Consider the following 19,520-nt stretch of genomic DNA (forward strand, 5'->3'; position numbering starts at 1 on the left):
AATTCCTAGTTATTTGCTTTAGCTGGGAATAATCAGACGTCGAAAAGACATTGATATTTTACATACTCTCCATACCCTGTTGCCCTTGCTACCTTTAAAGGAAAGGAGGAGCTCCCACGTGGAGACAAAGGGCTACCAGAGGCTATTCATTCCAATGTGTTTGGAGGAAGGACCATGAGCAGTAACAACAGCTTCCATGGCCTGAGTGCACCACATATGGTACTGTATCTCTACATTTCACATGAGCCCTCAAGGCCGGCTGTGCTAGCCCCATTCTACAGATGGCCCAAAGCGCTTACAGCTTGCCCAATGTCACAGGAGTAAAAAGAGCAGATCCCAAGCTCCAAATGCAGATCTATGTGACCCCAAAGCCTGTGCTTTTTCTGAACATTGGTATTGTCAATCACCCAAAGCCAAAGGTGGTGGCTTTTGGAGTGCATATTTTGTCACTCTATGTGAAGTGAATAATGGATTTTTTTTAATGGGCCAAAATAACACTGGCCTCTCCTTATAGGAGACATCCCATCTCATATTCATATGCTAACATTTTTGAGCATTTCGGTTGCCAGGCATTATATGAAGCACTTTGCATACAATATCTTATTCCTCTCCCCTGGACGGGTAGCTCAGTTGCTTAGAATCCTCTTGATATGCCAAGGTTCTGGGTTTGATCCTGGTCAGGGCACACACACAAGCAACCAATGCGTGCATAAATAGGTGGCACAACAAATTGATGTTTCTTTCTGTCTCTGTCTCTCTCCCCCCTTTCCTCTATCTCTCTAAAATCAATCAATCAATAAAAAAATTTAAAATATCTTTTTCCTATTTCATCACCGTGAGAGGTTCACTGATTTAGTTAAGGTGGAGACAGGACCCAGGAGTATCTATGTCCAAAACCCTTGTGCTTAGAGCTGCACTGTGCTACTCTTTGCCCTTGTTCTTCAGTTTCCCACAGGGGGATTGCCCTCGTTACCTGTTTAGTTCTAATCTGCACCTAAGTATGCTCCTAAATAGCGCTGTGTGACGATACCCTGAAGAGGGAGATTGGCCATCCGTTCAGTGAGGTGTTGGAATCAAAGAGGGACACAGTCCCAGCACCCCTGGAGGGCAGGCAGTATTTGAGCTGTGCTGTCTAGGACCTGGCTTGCATCACGATGGGGCGAGGCCTTAATAGACCTTATTCAGAGTTTGTGGGGATGTGTCTGAAGGGTGCAGAAGGCTTTTCCTTGGGAAGGTGGTTGGTCACACCTCACTGAGCAGGGAGCTTTAGCTACAAAGGCCCCCTGCTCCCATCCATCCTCCACGTGCCACCAGAGTGAGCTTTCTAACACAGCCTGGCCACGCCACTGTCTCGGAGCCTCCACTGTGTATCTGTCACTGTAGAGGACAAATAAAAATGTCCCTGATGGCTAGAAAATCAGTCCTGTTTGAAAGCCATGCACACAAAACATGTTTTTAGAGCCGGTTAGACGTCAAAAGGCTCCTGTTTAGGCCACATTTTCTCAGGGAGTGTTCTGGATCACTGGTTCTTCTAGGTGGAATATCTCCCTGTTGAAGCTCAACAGTAAACTTGGTTGAAGGCTCCAGGAAGAAAGGTTCATGTCAGATATGCTTTGGGATATGACCAACCGATCCAACCTCTCTTTAGCAGATAAGGAGGCTCAGTGAGGAAAGGGGACCTAAATCGCAAAAGACTCCAACCTGGGCTCCAAGACCCAGCCCAGGGCTTTTTCTGCTGCCCAGGGCCCTCGTCATTTTACTCCCCACTCTGTTTCTTCCTTCAGACAAAGGCACGTTTTTTTTTCCTTCTGTATCTTGAAACCATATGCTTCTCAGGCCTTTTCTCCCCTTCTAAGATTGGCCTCTGCTGTTTGGTGTCTGAAATCATTCTGTTTCTTTTTTGCAGTCAGCCTGGCAAAGATATTGGAAAGGCTAGATTGACAGGCGTCAGAGAGAGGTGGGAGGAGAATTGCAGGTTTGAATTCTTACAAGTTCCCTATGAAGGCAAGACAGGTTTTTCAATTGGGATGTTACTAACCAGGGAGCTCTTTGAGGACAGAAACCCTGCCTTACCATCTCAGTGTTTTTTCATCCCTTGCACACAATAGGCTGAGTAAACACCTTCAGTCAATGTTTGGCGTTTGGTATATGCATAGATAAATTGCATCTTATGTATATTATACATCTATTTTTTTTAAGCCCTGGAAGTAAACAATGAAATTGTTTTTCCTTTTTGAGCAGTGACTACCAAATCACCTTGGGCAGAATCATCTCAAAGTCTTGTTTAAGAGCGAGAATTCTCAGGCCCTTGCCCCAGAAATTCCGATCGAATACTTGAGTAGGTCTGGGTAGTGCCTAGAATGTGTTTTGTAATAAGCAACCCTGATGATTTTGATGATTGGCCGAAGCTGAGAATCACTGTCCAGGTTATTCAGTTGTTCCTATTGGTTCAATCCCCAATTTTACCCTCAAAGACAGATGTGAAAATAGGCACCAGGCTTCAGGCCTGCAACCTTCAAACAAAGGAACAACAAACAAACCAACGTGTGCATAGGAATATGTACAGACAGGATATATGCGGAACAAGTGGCTGGTGTACCAGCGTCAGGTTGAGAAGGGCGATGGAGAGAAATGAGTTGCAAGCTTAATTAGACCTGCTCCTGGTTCTCAAACCTGCAGCTCTAAGCCTTCTGCTAATTGGCAGTCCCTTAATAGATTAGGACTTGGCATCGGGTTTGCATGTTATTACAAACCACACACAGAAAAACCCAGTGGCTGAGGAACTCCTGCCAAACCCAGGCCTGGGTTTTTGTGAGGCTTTTGAAGTGCACTGGTCTTTCAGTATTTTCTATAGTCAGTGTGCTGAAAGGCATCAAACCATTCCTTTGGACGGGATTTGTGAAGGGCGAGTTTGTTGAATAATTAATTCCCCCAAACCCATTCTGTCAGCTTGATGGACATGCGGAGCCCGCACGGCGGTTGTGCTCTCTGCGGAGCTTGGAGCATGATAGGAGAGATTATTTCTCACGATCTTGTTGGATCCTCCGGAATCCGGCCCCCTCCCCTCTGTGCATTTGGTGGGGAGAAAGAAGCATTAGAGCATTAGAGTGATTCTGCTCCGTGCCCGACTGTTTAACACCCCATCTCAGGAAATCCTCCCAGTAGCCCTTCCAGACTACATGACCTGTTTCGCCAATGAGGACTCAGAGGTCCTGAGAACTCACTAATCCAGGGTCACAACCTGGCAGAGAGAGGGGGTCTCTCCTAGGCCTGCTAATTACAAACTGTCACCACACCAAACCAAACTCGGAAAACCCTTCTTGATTTTTCTGGCTGCTCAGTTGATTCATACGGGCGGTGAAACGTTTCCTGCAATTTCCACGGCACGCAGGAACACTGTTTTCATTGTGGGTAATCTAGGGACTGTCTATGCTCCCCTCCCTCCTCAGACTATATAATAGGGTCCCCTATGCTGGGGTGAGGCCACCCATTCCAGAGAGCCACCTGGTACAGAAGCCCAGAGGCATGAGAGAGGGGCCGGAGACAGTGGCTTTGTGAGGGTGCACAGGGGTCTGTTCCAGGAGGCAGCAGAATTCCTTGGGTTTTTGAGCAATTCCAGGGGCCCCGCTCTCTGCTCTTCCCCACCCAGTTAGGTTCCAGCTGGGGATCCTTCCATTTCTATCCAAGCCTATTTCCACAAAGAGAGAGCTAGAGGGGAGGCCAAGATTTCCATGAAAACCTTCCATTTTTCAGGCAAACAGACGAGGTAGTTCTCGTGGCAATACCATGGTGAAGGGGAATACTGTTATTTGGCATTTTGCTCTGTAAAAAAGTGTATGTGGTGATGATGGGGGGTAGGTGGGTGGGGGGCAGGACGGGCAGAGAGGATAGCGGGGCTTTGTAATCTACTGCAGTAGAGAGGTCAGGTGGGCAGGGTCATGAGGGGAGGGAGGCAGGGTGCCGAGGAGGCCTGAACCCCGCTGGGGCTTCCCGACCCTCCTCTCCCTCTCGGCCTGATGCACACATTTGGGGCCTTTGTAAAGGGGTAGTTGGGCAGTTTTTGTACTTTCATTTGGAGGAAGGACACTAGACATTCTGTCCCTCTGCGAGAGGCTGGCTCCTCGCTGCTTTGCAGGGATTAAGGGCCTGGCTTCCAGATCCATTGAAGAAACATCCCAGGAGCTACTCTTTTCTCTCACCAGCTGAAAAATGCATCACAGAGCAGTGGCTTCCTGGAGAGTTTTGGCAAAAGAACTTCCCTCTGGAACAATAGGGTTCCTGTGGCCAACCACCTAGGAGTCTTTACTGCAGCTGGTTCTCCCACGAGGATCTGGATGCCCCCACACTTTGTTGTCCGAATCCTGGTGGGGGAAGGGGCAGGGCTGCCTAAGCAACTGAGGGTGCCCAAGTCACGGGTTTCTGTCTACAGAGGGCCGGCCAGTTTGAGATGCACCCCTTCTCGGGTCCAGTCACAGCACCTAAGCACGGGAAAAAGGATGGCTGTGCAGAGCTGTGGCGAGTCCCCCTGACCCAGCGCCACGCCCGCTGTGTGGCTCTGAGACCCTGTTTCTGATCTTCAGTTCTGGTGTGTCCCAAATCGAGCTGGGACTGCCTACCTGGAAAGGGTTCCTGGGGGCGAATAAATGAGTCCCGGCTGTAAAGCACCAAGAATAGTAGCATCCTGTTTGCAGCTATAGCTAATGCTCATTCCCACCTGCTTCCAACCCACGCCACATTTTTGCTGATACCCACTCCTTTGGCAGAGCCAAGAGCTGCCAGTCATTAATGTCCTTTGTACCTGAAAGTTTGCAGATTGGGGAATGTTTTCGGGAATTGTTCATTATAAGTGAGCATCTTTGAACTTCAGAGGGCTCTGCTTGGTCAGTTGACCTTTACAAACATAAAATAGCGTGCTCCTCAGTAGCCAGGGTAGTGGGCAAAGTGATGCGCATCTACTCTGTAGCAATGCTGTAGAAATGTTTATAAAACGCCCAGCACTCCTTGGATAAAGGTGAAAACTCCTCAACTTAGAAAGATCCACAAGACACCTGGTAACACCACCTCTTTTTTCTTGTACATGAAGACATGGAGTCTGAGAGAGTTGTGGTGTGATTATAGTTAGCAGCAGGATGAGCACTGAGGAATGCAAGTTATCAATCATTGTTGCCTAGTACTTGTTTTTTAAGGTTGCCTTGGCAAAAGAAACTTAACTGATACCCCCAAAGTCACCTGGGTTATCTTATCGATATCAGGCATGTGTTGGCTGAACCAAAAACTGGGGTTGAAATGATTTTCCTTTCCAGGATGCTGGCTGAGCTGACCCAGCTCAGACTGTATGAGACTATCACTCCATAGGTGAAAGGCTGGCTAATTTGCTAGACAGCACAGAATGACCCCTATATCTTTATTTGGCATCAATTTACTTTAATTTATAGTAGTCCTAGTAATGATTAAACCAGAAACCTTTTCCCCCAATTAAGAACTGTCTTCTGGATTGAACAACATTTTTAACTACCAGTTTTTCTTTTTCTCATGCTTTCAGCATCTATGTTGTCAGAATCAGATGGGCTCCTTCAAACTACTTTTATCCTTTGTCCTGAAGGTTAAAAGTTGGGTAAGGAGTCAGCCAGCATGGCTTAGTGGTTGAGCGTCGACTTATGAACATGGAGGTCAGGGTTTGATTCCCGGTCAGGGCACATGCCTGGGTTGCAGGTTTGATCCCCAGTGTAGGGCGTGCAAGAGGCAGCCGATCAATGATTCTCTCTCATCATTGATGTGTCTATCTCTCTCTCCCTCTCCCTTCTTCCCTGAAATCAATAATTTTTTTTTTTTAAAGGTAGGTAGGGGATGATGGTGGAACACAACAATTTTGTTAACTTTTGGGGGGGGGCGGGGCTTTCCCATTCTGGATTTTTTTTTCTTGTAGTGTAGCCTTAAATGCATTATTGCCATTCAAAGATAACAAAGAATGTTTGAAATGCATTCACCGGGCAAGTTGATAAACTGGTATTGCATCCCTGCCACCTGCAGGTCATGTGCCGAGCACGTCCTCCCTGAACATCTCAGAAATGCCCCTATGGGAGTTCCTGTCATGTTGCATCATGGGTTGTTGTCGTCGTCCCCCGCACCCCCACCTCCCCACCAGTATGCATTCCTCCAGGGCGGGGACCACGTCTTATTAGTTTCTGTAGCCCATAATTCTCTCAGGGAGGAGTTCCCTCGTTCAAAGCAGCCTTCTTCTCCTTCACTTTCTTGCCACCCAGTGCAATGTGTAAAACTCTGCCGGGCACGGACCGAGCCTCAGATGTCTGGGAAAGAAGTTTGACTTGTACTTTAATCAGGTGTTTTGTAATACCATTCACTCCCTGGATACTTCTAAAGTGAAAATGGAGCCTATGAGGACAGCACAGAGAGAGGAAATAAACTACAAATTAAAAAGTGATTAGTGAGTGTTTAAGCAGAAGGTCAAAGGGATTATTTTGGACTTCAAACTTTTCAGCTTTCAGGGCTTGTATTCAGTTACAAAATTACATCCCTGAATTATTTGTGCAGGTGGCAGCTGTCATAGTTGAAGAAGGTTTCAGTGTTTTACAAAAGGAACATTGATAGGGCTGGGAACGGGAGGCGTGCTCCTGGGGTGAGGGTTGTCTACTTCGCAGCCCCCTGGACCGGCTCCAGTCTCCTCACTTGAGTGGCAGTCCTCTGCTCTGAGCTGACACAGCTCTGTCCAGGTTCGTTCAGCCTCTTTCTTGAGGAAACCAGTCAAGCCGGTTGATTGGCATCCTGTAAACAGCTGGGTGTAGATTTTCTGGATTGGGAGGCCAGAGATGTCACAGCCTTAATGCCTACCACGTGAATGGCTGTTGGCACCCTCTTTACAACTGGGCTTCAGGGAAGCTCAGCAGCCTGCGGAAGATTGCATAGATCACAAGTGGCAAAACTGGTTTTCAAACCCAGCTCTGAGTTTGCTTTGTTGAGATTGGTGCTCTTTGACTTAGCGCTTTCTTCAGGGCAGAGATTCTGGAGAGGATCCCAGCAAATGGCTTAGAGGGTGGGCTGATAAGGATCCCTTCTGGTCCTGGGGCCGCTGGGCAGGGTGGAGTGTGATTGCTGAGTCACTGACCAGTGGCCTCCTCAGCTTACCTGGGGCTGCCCTACCAACTATTGTCTGGTAGTTTCACTCCGTGAAAAAGGCCTAGAAGCTGACAATTGAGATCATCCAACTCAACCACCCATCTGAGACTTTGAAGCTGATGGAGTTCCCCATAAATTATTCCTTCATGAGAATATGTGGCATTGTGTTGCTTTGGGGATTGTCTTAAAAAAACAGGATTTGAGGTCTGAGAGAGATTAGATAGGGGGAGTTCAGAATTTAGAAAGGGAAAAAAGATTCCACAGGTCATCGAGTGCATTGGGGGTGGAGTCAGATATTCTACATTTTAGTTTGTTTCCTCTATCTTTATTCAAAACACATTTGCTGAGCTCCCACCAAGTGCCAGGAATTATTCTCTGTGCCGGAGGTACAGACAAATAAAATATATGGACCCTTTTCTGAAAAGACTCTCAGCTGGTGAAGGAGACGTACGGGGAGGGAATAATTAGGATGCCAGAGTGTGGTGGGTCTCAGTCTTCCCGCCTATTATATGGAGGGAAATGGCATCTGAGATCTCTTGTGGTTCCAAAACTTGATCAGCATATTACTGCCTCGCTCCATTTAGAGTGTAATACCAATAAATATCTGATGGGCTTTAGTCACTTGGCTTTTACTCTTTAGAATTCATGAGCTTCTATCAGAAGGAGGCAGTTTTGTTTTTATTTTAAATAGCTGTTGACTTAAAAGTAGAACTCTCTGATAACTCCACCCACCGCCAGCCACATGGGGTAAACTTGCTAAGGTATGGGCTTTGTAGTTAAGCTGTGGCTTCTAACCCTCATCCTTTTTACTAACTAAGACCTTTGGCAAGTCACTTCACTTCTGAATTCAGTTTGCCCATATCTAAAATGCAGATATTCTTAACTGCTTTGCAGTGGTGACTTGCCACAGTCCTTGGATTTATAATGGAAAACATAGATGGACTCAGTCTTAGGTTAAGATGAAGACATATACATAATGGGTAGTAGATTTACCACTTTATAAGTTATATAAATGTCTAATCACTATGTTGTATCTGTGTGTCAACTATAATTCAAAAATAAAAAAATACTTTTTTAAATTCATAAAAGAAACCCCCCCAAAGACATATACATAAACATATGCACATATCTATACACACATGTCCAATGTGGCCATTATGTACCATGGAGGACACAGTTGAATCAATAGTTAGTTATTTCTATTTTCATTTTCTTTTATTTTAAATATATTTTTATTGATTTCAGAGAGGAAGGGAGAGGGAGAGCGAGATAAAAACATCAATGATGAATCATTGATTGGCTGCCTCGGGCATGTGCCCTCACCAGTAATCGAACTATGACCTCCTGGTTCATAGGATGACACTCAACCACTGAGCCATGCAGGCTAGGCATTATTTCTATTTTTATGGGTTTATGCAAGGACTTCCATATTCTTTAGAGCAGGGATGGATGGAAAAGCCAAATGTCTACAGGGGCCAGGCAGTTTAACATAAATGATTGGTGTAGACCAGGTACAGGAAAAAAACTCAGTAAGAATGGCAACTGACATGCAGCCTTACTGTGGTGGAGACAGTAGGCAATGTCAGCACCCTGGGGTGGGGAATGCGTGCAGCCAGGATTACCACTGCCTGCATTGCCGCGTAGCATGAAAGCTGGTTGAAGAAGCTGGATGTTGTGAGACTTCCCGTTAGTAAACGTTAACAACTAATTTGAAGAATTTTAAACCCTGGGTGGGCCAATCAGAACATCTCTGCGGGCCAGATTTGGCCATGGGCTGCCAGTTTGTGACCTTTGATGAAGAACTTGGAATGCCCCGATGGCCCTCGAGGGTCGACCAGCCCGATGTTCTCGCAGCGCCTCCAATAAAGCGTCCACTCTTCGTTTTTGGCATTGCATCTGGCTCCAGTTCTGCCTTTGACTATCTCAAACTTTGACCTTCCCCAGTGTCTGATGTCCTGCCAGTCCACATGATGTTTATTTTACCTCCATGTGAACTTGGTGTTTTGTGTACACCTGGGCAGCATAGCTTGGATGGGGGCATGCATACTGACGAACGTATGTTTAACTGTTGGAAAAATAAAAAGAAATGTTTCTTTCCACCCTTATTAGAGCTTTACCTCCCATTCGGCCTCCTGTGATCTTTGAGAATGATGGCAGAGTTCCTGCCATGACATTTCTTCTCCGAGTCAGGGTGCCAGGTCCTGCTAACCACTGTTGAAACCCCTTCTGTTTATACAATCCTCCCCAAGTCCCTGGAATTATAGGATTTTATGAACATGCTTTTCCCTTGGGATCACATTGCTTTTGGGGAGTGACTAGCAGGCCTGTGGCCACTTCGGTGAGATTTTTTTTAAAAAAATATATTTTATTGATTTTTTACAGAGAGGAAGGGAGAGGGACAGAGAGTTAGAAACTTCAATGAGAGAGAAACATCGATTCAGCTGCCTCCCGCACACTCCCCACCGGGGATGTGCCCGCAACCAAGGTACATGCCCTTGACCAGAATCGAACCTGGGACCTTTGAGTCCACAGGCTGACGCTCTATCCACTGAGCCAAACCGGTTAGGGCGACTTCGGTGAGATTTTGACAGAACTTTGCATCTTATCTCTGCTCTAAAAGTTTTCAAGAGCTTTCTGTCATTGACGGGAGCAAGAACAAACATATAGGGAACCAGGCGATTACTGGATATGTTAACTGTGTCTCAGCTAGTCTTCATAATGAGTTCTGCATGTTGGAAATTATTGTGCAGCGATGAAAATGAAGTTTAGGAGGTAAAGTGACTTGCGTAAGGTCACACAGTGACTATGACAGCTGATCGAAGTGGAAAGTGAAATCCTGTCTGCTTGACTTCAAAGTTCATGGGTAAATTGGAAATAAATAACTGAGCAAAGATAATTAGTCTTAAAGGATGAATAGGAGTTTGTCAGTGGTACTTTAGTCCAGATGTTAAAAACATTACTTCACAGAGTTGGTAGGAAGATCAATTGTGATTCTTTATGTAAGAGCTATAAAGCCCTGTGCACAAGTGTGATTCTTGCGGTGCCCTCACTCTGCACAACCCTATTGCAAATGAACTCATTTAGGTCATAAGGGAAACTGAGGCAGAGTGTGGCTGGGTCTGCAGAAATCCATCTCAACATCTTAGGAGGAACTTGTTTTTTATCCTTGTTCAAGGTCAATATATACTTTCCCAAGCTTTGTAGCTTTGCTAATATCTGCATGGACACAGTTCATGTGTACTTAGCAAGAAAGACTAGTTGGCCACATCTCTGAGTGAACTTTAGAGTCAGAGTAGCTATTACATATACTGGTTATGGCCCTTAGCAGAGTGGACACGGAGGCAAATTTGAATCTCTTTGGTCCTCAGGTTTGGGGCTGTGTGCTAGTTAATTTCTGGGATTATTTTGTGAGTTAAGCCAACTGATGTATCCAAAACTCCTGGCATATAACAGGTGCTCAATGAATGTAGATTTACTATCATCCTTATTTAAAAGCAGAATCAACAGAGAGGAAGGAAGTCTGGGAGATGACCCAGGTTTACCTGGGGTATAGGAATCACAAGTCCTGTTGGCTCTGGGAGCAGTGTATTTGCACTAGAAATAAAATATTCCATTTGGGAAATATGTAATAGCTACAAAAGATGTCTGGATCTGTCTCAGGGAAAGGCATGAGCCATGGCTGTTGATCAGTTTGTTTTCAGTTCCTGGTGGATATGGCAGCCCTTTAAAAAAACAGCTAAAAAGGCCAAAACAGCCAGAGCTGGGGGTATTAAGGCAACGGATATTAATTATTTTAAGGAAGAAAGTGTTTTCACTTTAAGCATTTTCAAATAAGAAAGGCCATCCAATTTCTTTCTCATAGTCACGATTAAACTAAAGACAGGTGTCTCTTTGTCATGGAACCTGAAACTTTCCTAAGTTGAGGAACTCAAAAATAGTGCAGAGGGTGATGAAAAAAGAAAAAAAGAAAGAAAGAAAGAAAGAAAGAAAGAAAGAAAGAAAGAAAGAAAGAAAGAAGAAAGAAAGAAATTGAAAAGACAAAAATAGTGCAGTTATGGCCCCAGCACCTAACAGTTCCCAGTACTCAGTTTAGTCTAAACACCTTGGATCTGAGGTCAGGAAACCTAGGGACCGGACTAGACCTGCTGTTAGTTTCTTCACATCTACCATGTAGGGCAAACATGTCAAACTCAAAGGCTAACACGGGCCAAATAAACAAGGTTTAAGTTTACGTGGGCCGCAAAAAAACAAAAGCTTCAATTTTCATAGAAACATAGGTTTATTTCAATAGAGACATGCTCAATACAAAGGGCTGAAATAAATGAGTAATCATTAACATAAAATAATAGAACATTTTAATAAAAATTTATATTTTTTCTTGAGCATACCAGACACTGAGTAACTGCACAATTTAATAAGCGTAATGCAAATAAACCTATTTTTCTTGTTCTCCAAAAGTGAAATATTTCCTGTTGCATACACCAAACAAGTCATTCACTGCTAGTATTAGTGGAGAGAAATGGTGCGCCTGCGTGTAAGGTGCGTAAGGTAAATGAATGCAACACAATTATAGTAATCAGTTATTAGCAAACGTTGTAGTTCGTTATTAATAATTATGTATGACAGGATATTGTAAAAATTAAGTTACAAAATTTTTATTAAAACATTTCTTACAACTGTTATATTGGCTGGGCTGCAAAAATATTTGTTGTGGGCCGTATGTGGCCTGTGGGCTGTGAGTTTGACATGCTTAATGTAGGTACTTTTGGTTCTGCCAATCTTTTTGTGAAGAAAGGCCCTGAACTTTCCAATCCTGAAGAACTGAGCATGTATCAAAGAGAACCTCTAGACCCAGAGGATTGCATGCTCACCCCAGCCAACAGCAAGTGTTTTTCATGGCAGCCCCTTTCAAAGGTGGGAAACACCTTCATAGTACATTAATTTTGTCTCATCTGGATTGTATCCAGTCTGAAAATCTGGACAAATATTGTAAACCAGAGAAAGTTTGCACACTTCTAAGACAAGTAGCAATTAATTACTTTAAATAGAAACCCTGTCACTTACAAGCAACATAAATATTTGTATTTTGAACCTCTAAGTAGTAGTTGGGTTGACCATTCTGGCTTTAAGTGATTGAAAAAGAAAATCAGTTGGTCATATTTTTACAGGGAATACATTTATAAAGAAGGGGAGAGTCAGGTCATGGAGTAAGAAAACATGACCCAAAAGAAAGAAGGACCTGGGCTCAAATCCCATGACCACGTGACTTCCTTGGGACGCTTGGACAAGTTATAAAACTTCTGGCATTAGTTTTCTGTTGGGTACAAATGAAAATAATGACCTATAATTTTTCAGTGATAGTGGAGATTAGAATACATACATTAATTCTTAAGTAGAATCTAAACTCCTTAAAATCAGAAGCCCAGCATCTTCCTTCTATATTTCTAACATCTGGTCCAAATTGATGCCATTTGCTAGCTTTGCACTTCAGATGAGCTGTTTAACCTTTCTAATCCTCCATTTTTCATTTGTAAAATGAGCAGAACTCTATGGTGTAGGTAAGATGGGTAAATTCCTGTCACAGAGTCCTACTAGCTGCCTGATTAGAGCAACTTACTCTGATACTTATGCACATATTCTGCATTTGCTGTTATTTTATGGGTAGGAAGGAGTGTGGGCTTTCTGCAGATGTGAGTTTAATTATTACTCTCACAGATCCTGGACTTGGCTTATTTTAAGGTGAGTACAGATCAGGAGAAGTGGAAAGTTGGACAACTCTGGAAAAGGCACTTGAAGGACTGGGACTATAGGAGAGATGGGAAGCCCCTCCCTAATGCTTTGATTTGGGTCATGCAAAAGTGCGAAGATTTCTCATTCCGTGTCCGACCCCCACTCTTTCCCTACCCACACCCAGAGCTTTCTAACAAGCACTGGGAGCAAGAGGCTGTGTTTAATTTTGTGCAAACTTGAAGCTGTGGCTGAGGGGAGCAGGGCTCACGGGCTGGGTCACTTTGGTAACACTTCCCACATGACTTTATCAATGGGTGGGCCACGAAAACTTATCCTCTGTTTTTTTACACTCCACTCCCAACCACCCAACCTACCCGAGTGTTAGTTTTTCAAAGCCCAAGAAGTTTCAAAGGCCCGAACCCAACACAGGGGCCTTTCTTCATGCTTTGATTTTCTGCCCATTAAGTGTTTGTCAGTGAGTTCGTATTTCGCCTCCTCTGCAGCTTACACATCCCAAGAGGTCCCTGGAGGTATAGGAAGTTAATTGATCCTTGATTAAAAGAAGGAGAAATACTTGAGTCTGGGTCTGGAGTCACCAGATGGGGTGTGTGTGTGTGTGTGTGTGTGTGTGTGTGTGTGTGTGTATACACACTTCTGGTTCTGCTTTCCAAAAAGCTGGTAATCTACCTTTCATTATAGATAAATCTAAGTTCTTGGATATTGGCTCCAGAGTTTCAATTAAATTAGATCTTGAGCACATGGGGTACATGGTGAATGTTCAGTGGACAGTATCCAGTGCTGTGGCCTTGACTGTTCCAAACAAACCATTATTTTTCTTCAAAGGTCAGAAGGTTTGCTGAGTTTTATTTAACTTATTAATACTCATAGGTGCTTCCTTCTGTTTTAAGTGACTCACTTGCTTTAGAAAGCAATTAGGAGTCAGATCGTTTGAGCCCTGTCCAACCCCACTATGTACTTGCACAGTGGCTGGTAAGTCACTTGAATCCCTTCGAACCTTAAGGTGACTTAACGTGTTAGTTTTGTTTTTTCTTTAGAAATAACTTTTTTACTTTAAAGCAAATGTGCATTGATTATAAAACATTTAGAAAATACATCCAACAGGAACAATAGAAAGCAAAAGTATCCGTGATTTACCATTTGGAGATGACTACTACCATTTGTTTGTTTGTTTGTTTTTGTTTTGAGAGAGAGAGGAAGAGATTTGTTGTTCCGCTTATTTATGCATTCATTGGTTGATTCTTGTATCTGCCCTGACTGGGGATCAAACCCACAACCTTGGCTTATCGGGACAGTGCTCTATCGAACCAACTGAACTACCCAGCCAGGGCCCTAATGTCTTCGTTTTCATAACTCTTTCTCCCATTAGCTCATGGTCTACCTGACAGCAGGGATGTAAATTCCTTCATCTCAGCAGCCCCATCAGTACCTTGAACATTATAGGCAGCCAGGTTTGTCAGACTGCAGTGTTCATGTGGGGTCCTCAGCACAGTGAGGTCACGTAATAAATAGTAGTTTATTCACTGTTAGCTATTATTACTGTTCTCCATGCTATTTTTCCCTTTCTTCCTTTCAGTGTTTACTTATGTATCTCTTCCAGCTCTGTAGCCAAATTTAAAATTGTATTTTCATGATGGCCATCAGTTTTCTTGATTGCCTTATTGGAATCCCTAAACTACACTGAGTTCTCACGAGTGCACTTAGCCTCTGGACCCCAGAAATCTCTTGCTCAAATAAGGTCAACTCAAGCCTCCCGTCAGCCATGGGCCATCTTTAGTATCCATAACAGAGTAGTCTTTTGTGTCCTCGCTGTAGTCTACATGTCAGTCACACGTTAGGAATATTTTAGTGCACTTGTTTTTGTGTCTTTCTTACAATACCATGAACCTCTTGAGGACAAGTCCTGTGATGTAGTCACCTTTAGATTCCTAGTGGCTAGTAATGGGAATTTTCTTGAAATGAAATGATCAGTCACTGTAGTGGCTGGTAGCAAAGGTGGTGCCAAGTTGGAAATGGAGACCCTGCTTTGGGGGAAAAAAAACTAGCCTTTTCTCTGTGACCTGGAGAGGGAAGGCAGGGTGATACATCTCTTGAGAACTAGCTGCCCCATTGGGAACAGTGTTTATGCTTTTCCTATCCACTGAAGAAATCTGAGGGTACTCTCTTCCTGGAACAAAGATTTGACTGGCATCACCCCCCACTCAGACCACAGTTGGTAGGGGAGACAAAAAAAAGCCATTGGGTTTTCTCAGTGCTATTTCAATGCCTTTCAAGAATACAAACAGAACATATTCAGATCCAACTTCTTGTCTGTTTGTGGTCATCCTCTACATAATCAGAACCGGAAACCCTCCCAAGCCTTGAACAAGGGAGGAAGAAAGGGTTTGGATTGCTCCCAGGTTGGAAGGGCAAAGGCACTGACCAGACATTTTCTTTCCTAACCTTCTCTGTGGGACGTTTCCCCTTCTTCCTTTTAACATTTACTGAGGGTCCATAGCATGTGCCAGACTGTGCTCACATTACCAATGCTGTGGCCTGGCGCCTTCCAACTGAAGCAACATCCCATTCTGATTTTAACTGGGCAGATGTGCCTTCCCTTTCTGGATCGTAAGCTCCCTGAGGGCAGGGCTTGTATCATCTTTGTATTCCCTGTAGTTAGCGTATATAGTAAAGACTCAATAAATATTTGTATAAATGAATGAATGAATGACTACATTATTGTGGTCATCATCCCAGCTATCCCAAAGCTAGATTTCATTCTCCCATTGAACAGATGAGCAGGGCTTTTGGAGATGTGAACTAGCTTGTTCAAGTAGAAGGCAGCAGAGTTGAGATCATTAACCCCATTCTGTCTCACTCCACAGCCCTTTTATATGTGTTTTATTGTCCTTAGAAACATATGTTTTACAGGCCTATCATGTGAACGCCATTAAAAATAGAAGTTGGAGGCCTGAGGGGGCAGCACACACTTAGGGAACTCAGGGTCTGTTCCCTACCTGAGTTTATTAGCAACATTTGGGCTCCCAGGCACCACAGAGGCTGCAGCTGTGCACAGACACCAAGCTGGATGATTTTATCACGATCGGTGGGACTTAAACGTGGACTATTAATATCATACCGCTGGCTTCTCAGCGACTTTTCATAGCCAAGTTGGTCACATTTCAAAATGTTTAGGCAGTGGAATGAAGATGGCTCAAGCCCATGTGATAGCTTTCCCTCCCAGGCCCCCAACCCCAAAAGATCAGCTAATTGCTGTTGCCATTTCTAAGCCAGCACGTTTATCTGCCGCCTCCCTTGCCCCCTTTACTGCTTTGCCCAGACCGAGTTTCAAGGGCTGATGGTTATTGCCTTCAGGGCCCCGCTGTGTTGACTTTGAGAAGGTCAGGCACAATGCTGTGGTGTGTTGCTGTTCTTTCTTTTCAAAGCACTAGTATGAATTTGATAAAGTAAATTGTTGTTCTAGCAGGAAGCAGTTAGGGGTCACAAAATAAATAGCCGTAGAATTCAAATAAATCCAAAGAATAAAACCAAATAAATCCATGCGTGTATGCACAGTGATACATAAATACACTTTTTAGAAAGTGAGCATTTTTATCGCTGCCGGTCTGGACCGAAGTAATTGAAAAATTGTGGAGTTCATGGTACATTTTTTTCTTTTTTTGAAGAGGTGGTCTAGGCCTTTGGGCAGCATGACATGAATTTTATTCTTCTTGAAAAACATTAAAATGGAATTTTATCTTTTTAACAACAGCTTATCTTGGGATTTTTTTTTTTTTTTTTTTTAGCTAATGAAATTCACATTGGGATAAATCCAATTTGCAAAGTAAAATTCGGATTTAGGCATTTGGGGATGGGCTAAGAGACTCTGAGTGAGCTAAATAGTCTCTCTGAATCTCTTCTTTCCCACTTGAAAATGAGCGATAGTCATGCTTAAATGATGCTTTAAAATGACCTCTCAGGGTTGTTGAAAGATTCGATGCAAAAATGGATGTAAAGTACCTTACACATTGTAGGTGCACATCAGCGGTGTCTGTGGCCATTAACCCGCTGTTTTTCATAATCTTCCCTAGTCCTGACATTCAGTGACTTACCTTTTACATCGTGGGGTGGCATTGGTGCTGGGTGTTGAACTTGGGTGCTAGGGGAGAAATAGGTCTTTGGGTCTCAGAAAAGAGCCTGCACCAGGATAAGAGTCTCTGAGTATAGTTTCCTTGTAGGATAGGAGTGGGGCTGGAGACCCTAAGTCTGGAGAGGGAGGCTCAGGTCATGGGTAACTGCAGGCCATACTTTATCTCATCCTGTGCAATGAGGAACCTCTGAAGAGGCTTTAGCAAGGCAATGTCATGGTCAGGAAGTAAACTGGTGGCTATGTGTAAGAGGCAGTGAAGGCCAGGAGACTGATTTAGAGGCTGTTGCTGTGTTGAGGCAAGAAATATTGTGACCTTTCACCCTTTACTTTAGGGCTATTCGGAACTTTTTTCCTGGCAGGTGATGGCATCCATTTGCTATGACCTTTAAGAGAATGGCATCTGAGCTGGCCACTGATTAAACCCGCAGCAGCTGCACTAGCAGCTTGGCGCTCTCAGGTGCCCTTGGGCGCTGCTCCAGGTCCGCAGGCAGTGGGGCCAGCTCAACTCTGCTCCAGCTTCTCAGTGACTCTTTGAAAGAAAAAGACAGAAAATGGTATTCATTGAACAGCGACCGTGTGCCAGGCACGGTGCTAGCAATTCCCTGTGCTTTTTTCTCCCTTAGTCATCGCCACAGGCCTTTGACTTATGGGCAGACTGAGGCCCAGGAAGGTAGCGTGAGAACCAGAAGTCCTACTGCTGGGAAGTGGTGGGTCTCGGATTCAAATTCAAGGTATCTGACCCCAGGCCTTCACCACTCCATGCCCCACAACCTTAGGATGCACCTCTCACAGGGGAATGGTTAAGATGAGAGAAGAATGTACTTGAAGGCATAATGACACATCATTAGATGTGGGGCTGTGTTAGTCATTATTACAGATTGGGGTTAACTGTTAGCAGGATGCTGTCGAGCAGTGGGGACACGCTGCTCTGGCTCTCCCACTGCCTTCCCCTGTGCCCTTAGACACGAGGGGTAAGGAAAGGAGGAGAGGGGATGTGTGGCGTGGAAGTTCTCAAGGAGTTAATATCACTGTCAGTGTTGTCATTTGGGGTGGTCTTTGATGTAGTCATTCTTTTTTTCTGATATTTGTATTGATTTCAAAGAGGAAGAGAGAGGGAGAGAAAGAGAGAAACATCAATGATGAGAGAGAATCATTAATCGGCTGCCTCCTGCACGCCACCTACTGGGGATTGAGTCCGCAACCCGGCATATAGCCTTGACTGCAATAGAACACGGAACCCTTCAGTCTGCAGGGCGATGCTCGGGCCAAACCGGCTAGGGCTGCTGTAGTCATTCTTTAACCACATTGCACTGATGTTTTCCCCTCGTTTTGTTTTGTTTTTTTCTGGTATGTGCGATGGTTCCATCCTGACCAGCTGGCTTGCCCTTCCTGATCATTGAGACCAGCACCATCAAGCCTTACCACCGAGGGTTCTACTGCAGTGATGACAGCATCAAGTATCCCCTGAAAACTGGCGAGACAATAAATGATGCTGTGCTCTGCGCCGTGGGGATCGTCATCGCCATCCTCGCGGTAAGTGCCCAGACTGCTGTGCTCACCGTCTTTACTTCCCTGTAGAATATCTGCGTCAGCAGAGACTTGGCAGATCAATCAGAATTTCACTTGATTAACACTGTTTCTTTAATTCAGTTAATGCCATTATTAAAGGTATTTTAAAATACTAAATACATACACACATACATATGCAGCAGCTCTTCCAATAACAATTTCATTCAGTGTCTTTTCATTATAGCATTGCTGAGATGCCATAGGAATTAATTCTTGTTTACATCAATGAGCCAGTGGTAAAATTTGTTATATGTCATTTTGCTCAAAATCACAGAGCCTATGGTGAGGACTTACTGTATACTAAAAGTATTATAAAACACCCTGCTAAAATACTTTGCATTCAGCATCCTCACAATAATCCAATGAAGTCTAGATATTGTTCTTATCTTTCTCCTATATATTAAGAAACTGAGGTCCACAGAGTAAAAGTGATTTGCCCAAGATCACTTGATTAATAAGTGTTAGGGTTGGGATTTTAACCTAATTGTCCCTTACCCCAGAATCTGAGCTCTGATTCTCAGGGGAGGGGGAAATACCTTGTGGGATAACACGGGCATTTTCTGGGTTCCTTCCGTATCATCACAGTGACAATGCCGCTGGCATTCTCTGACATATTGTTCAGTTCTCTCATCCAGTGTCTGTGGTATCAGAGTGAAAATAAAATAAGACTTGGAATCTAGAGACCTCAGTTCTAGACCTGGCCCTCTACCCATGAGCTACATCTTTAAAACCAAGGATGAGTATCTTGCTTCATAGCATAACATGGAGGGGTAAAAGAGATCATGAATATTGAAACACTTTGCAAACTCTTAACTGCTGAACGGGTTACACATAGGCAGGTGTAAAGTCCAGACTTACATCTGGATTGTCCCGTGGAGGACAAAGTTCTCATTGAGGATGCAGAGATGTGCCATCAGACTTGAACAAGATTTAACAATTA

General features: G+C 44.1%; 1 protein-coding gene across 1 annotated transcript in view; it reads left to right on the plus strand.

Moving 5' to 3' along the window:
- PLPP3 (phospholipid phosphatase 3) overlaps window positions 1-19,520 on the plus strand; it is a 78,319-nt gene that overhangs the window by 24,703 nt on the left and 34,096 nt on the right. Inside the window, exon 2 of the mRNA XM_081086668.1 lies at window positions 18,387-18,544. Coding sequence (XP_080942794.1) covers window positions 18,387-18,544 — 158 coding nt within the window. The remainder of the gene's footprint in view (window positions 1-18,386; window positions 18,545-19,520) is intronic.

This window comes from Myotis nattereri (genome assembly GCF_964212035.1).
Source record: "Myotis nattereri genome assembly, chromosome: 3".
Taxonomy (NCBI): domain Eukaryota; kingdom Metazoa; phylum Chordata; class Mammalia; order Chiroptera; family Vespertilionidae; genus Myotis; species Myotis nattereri.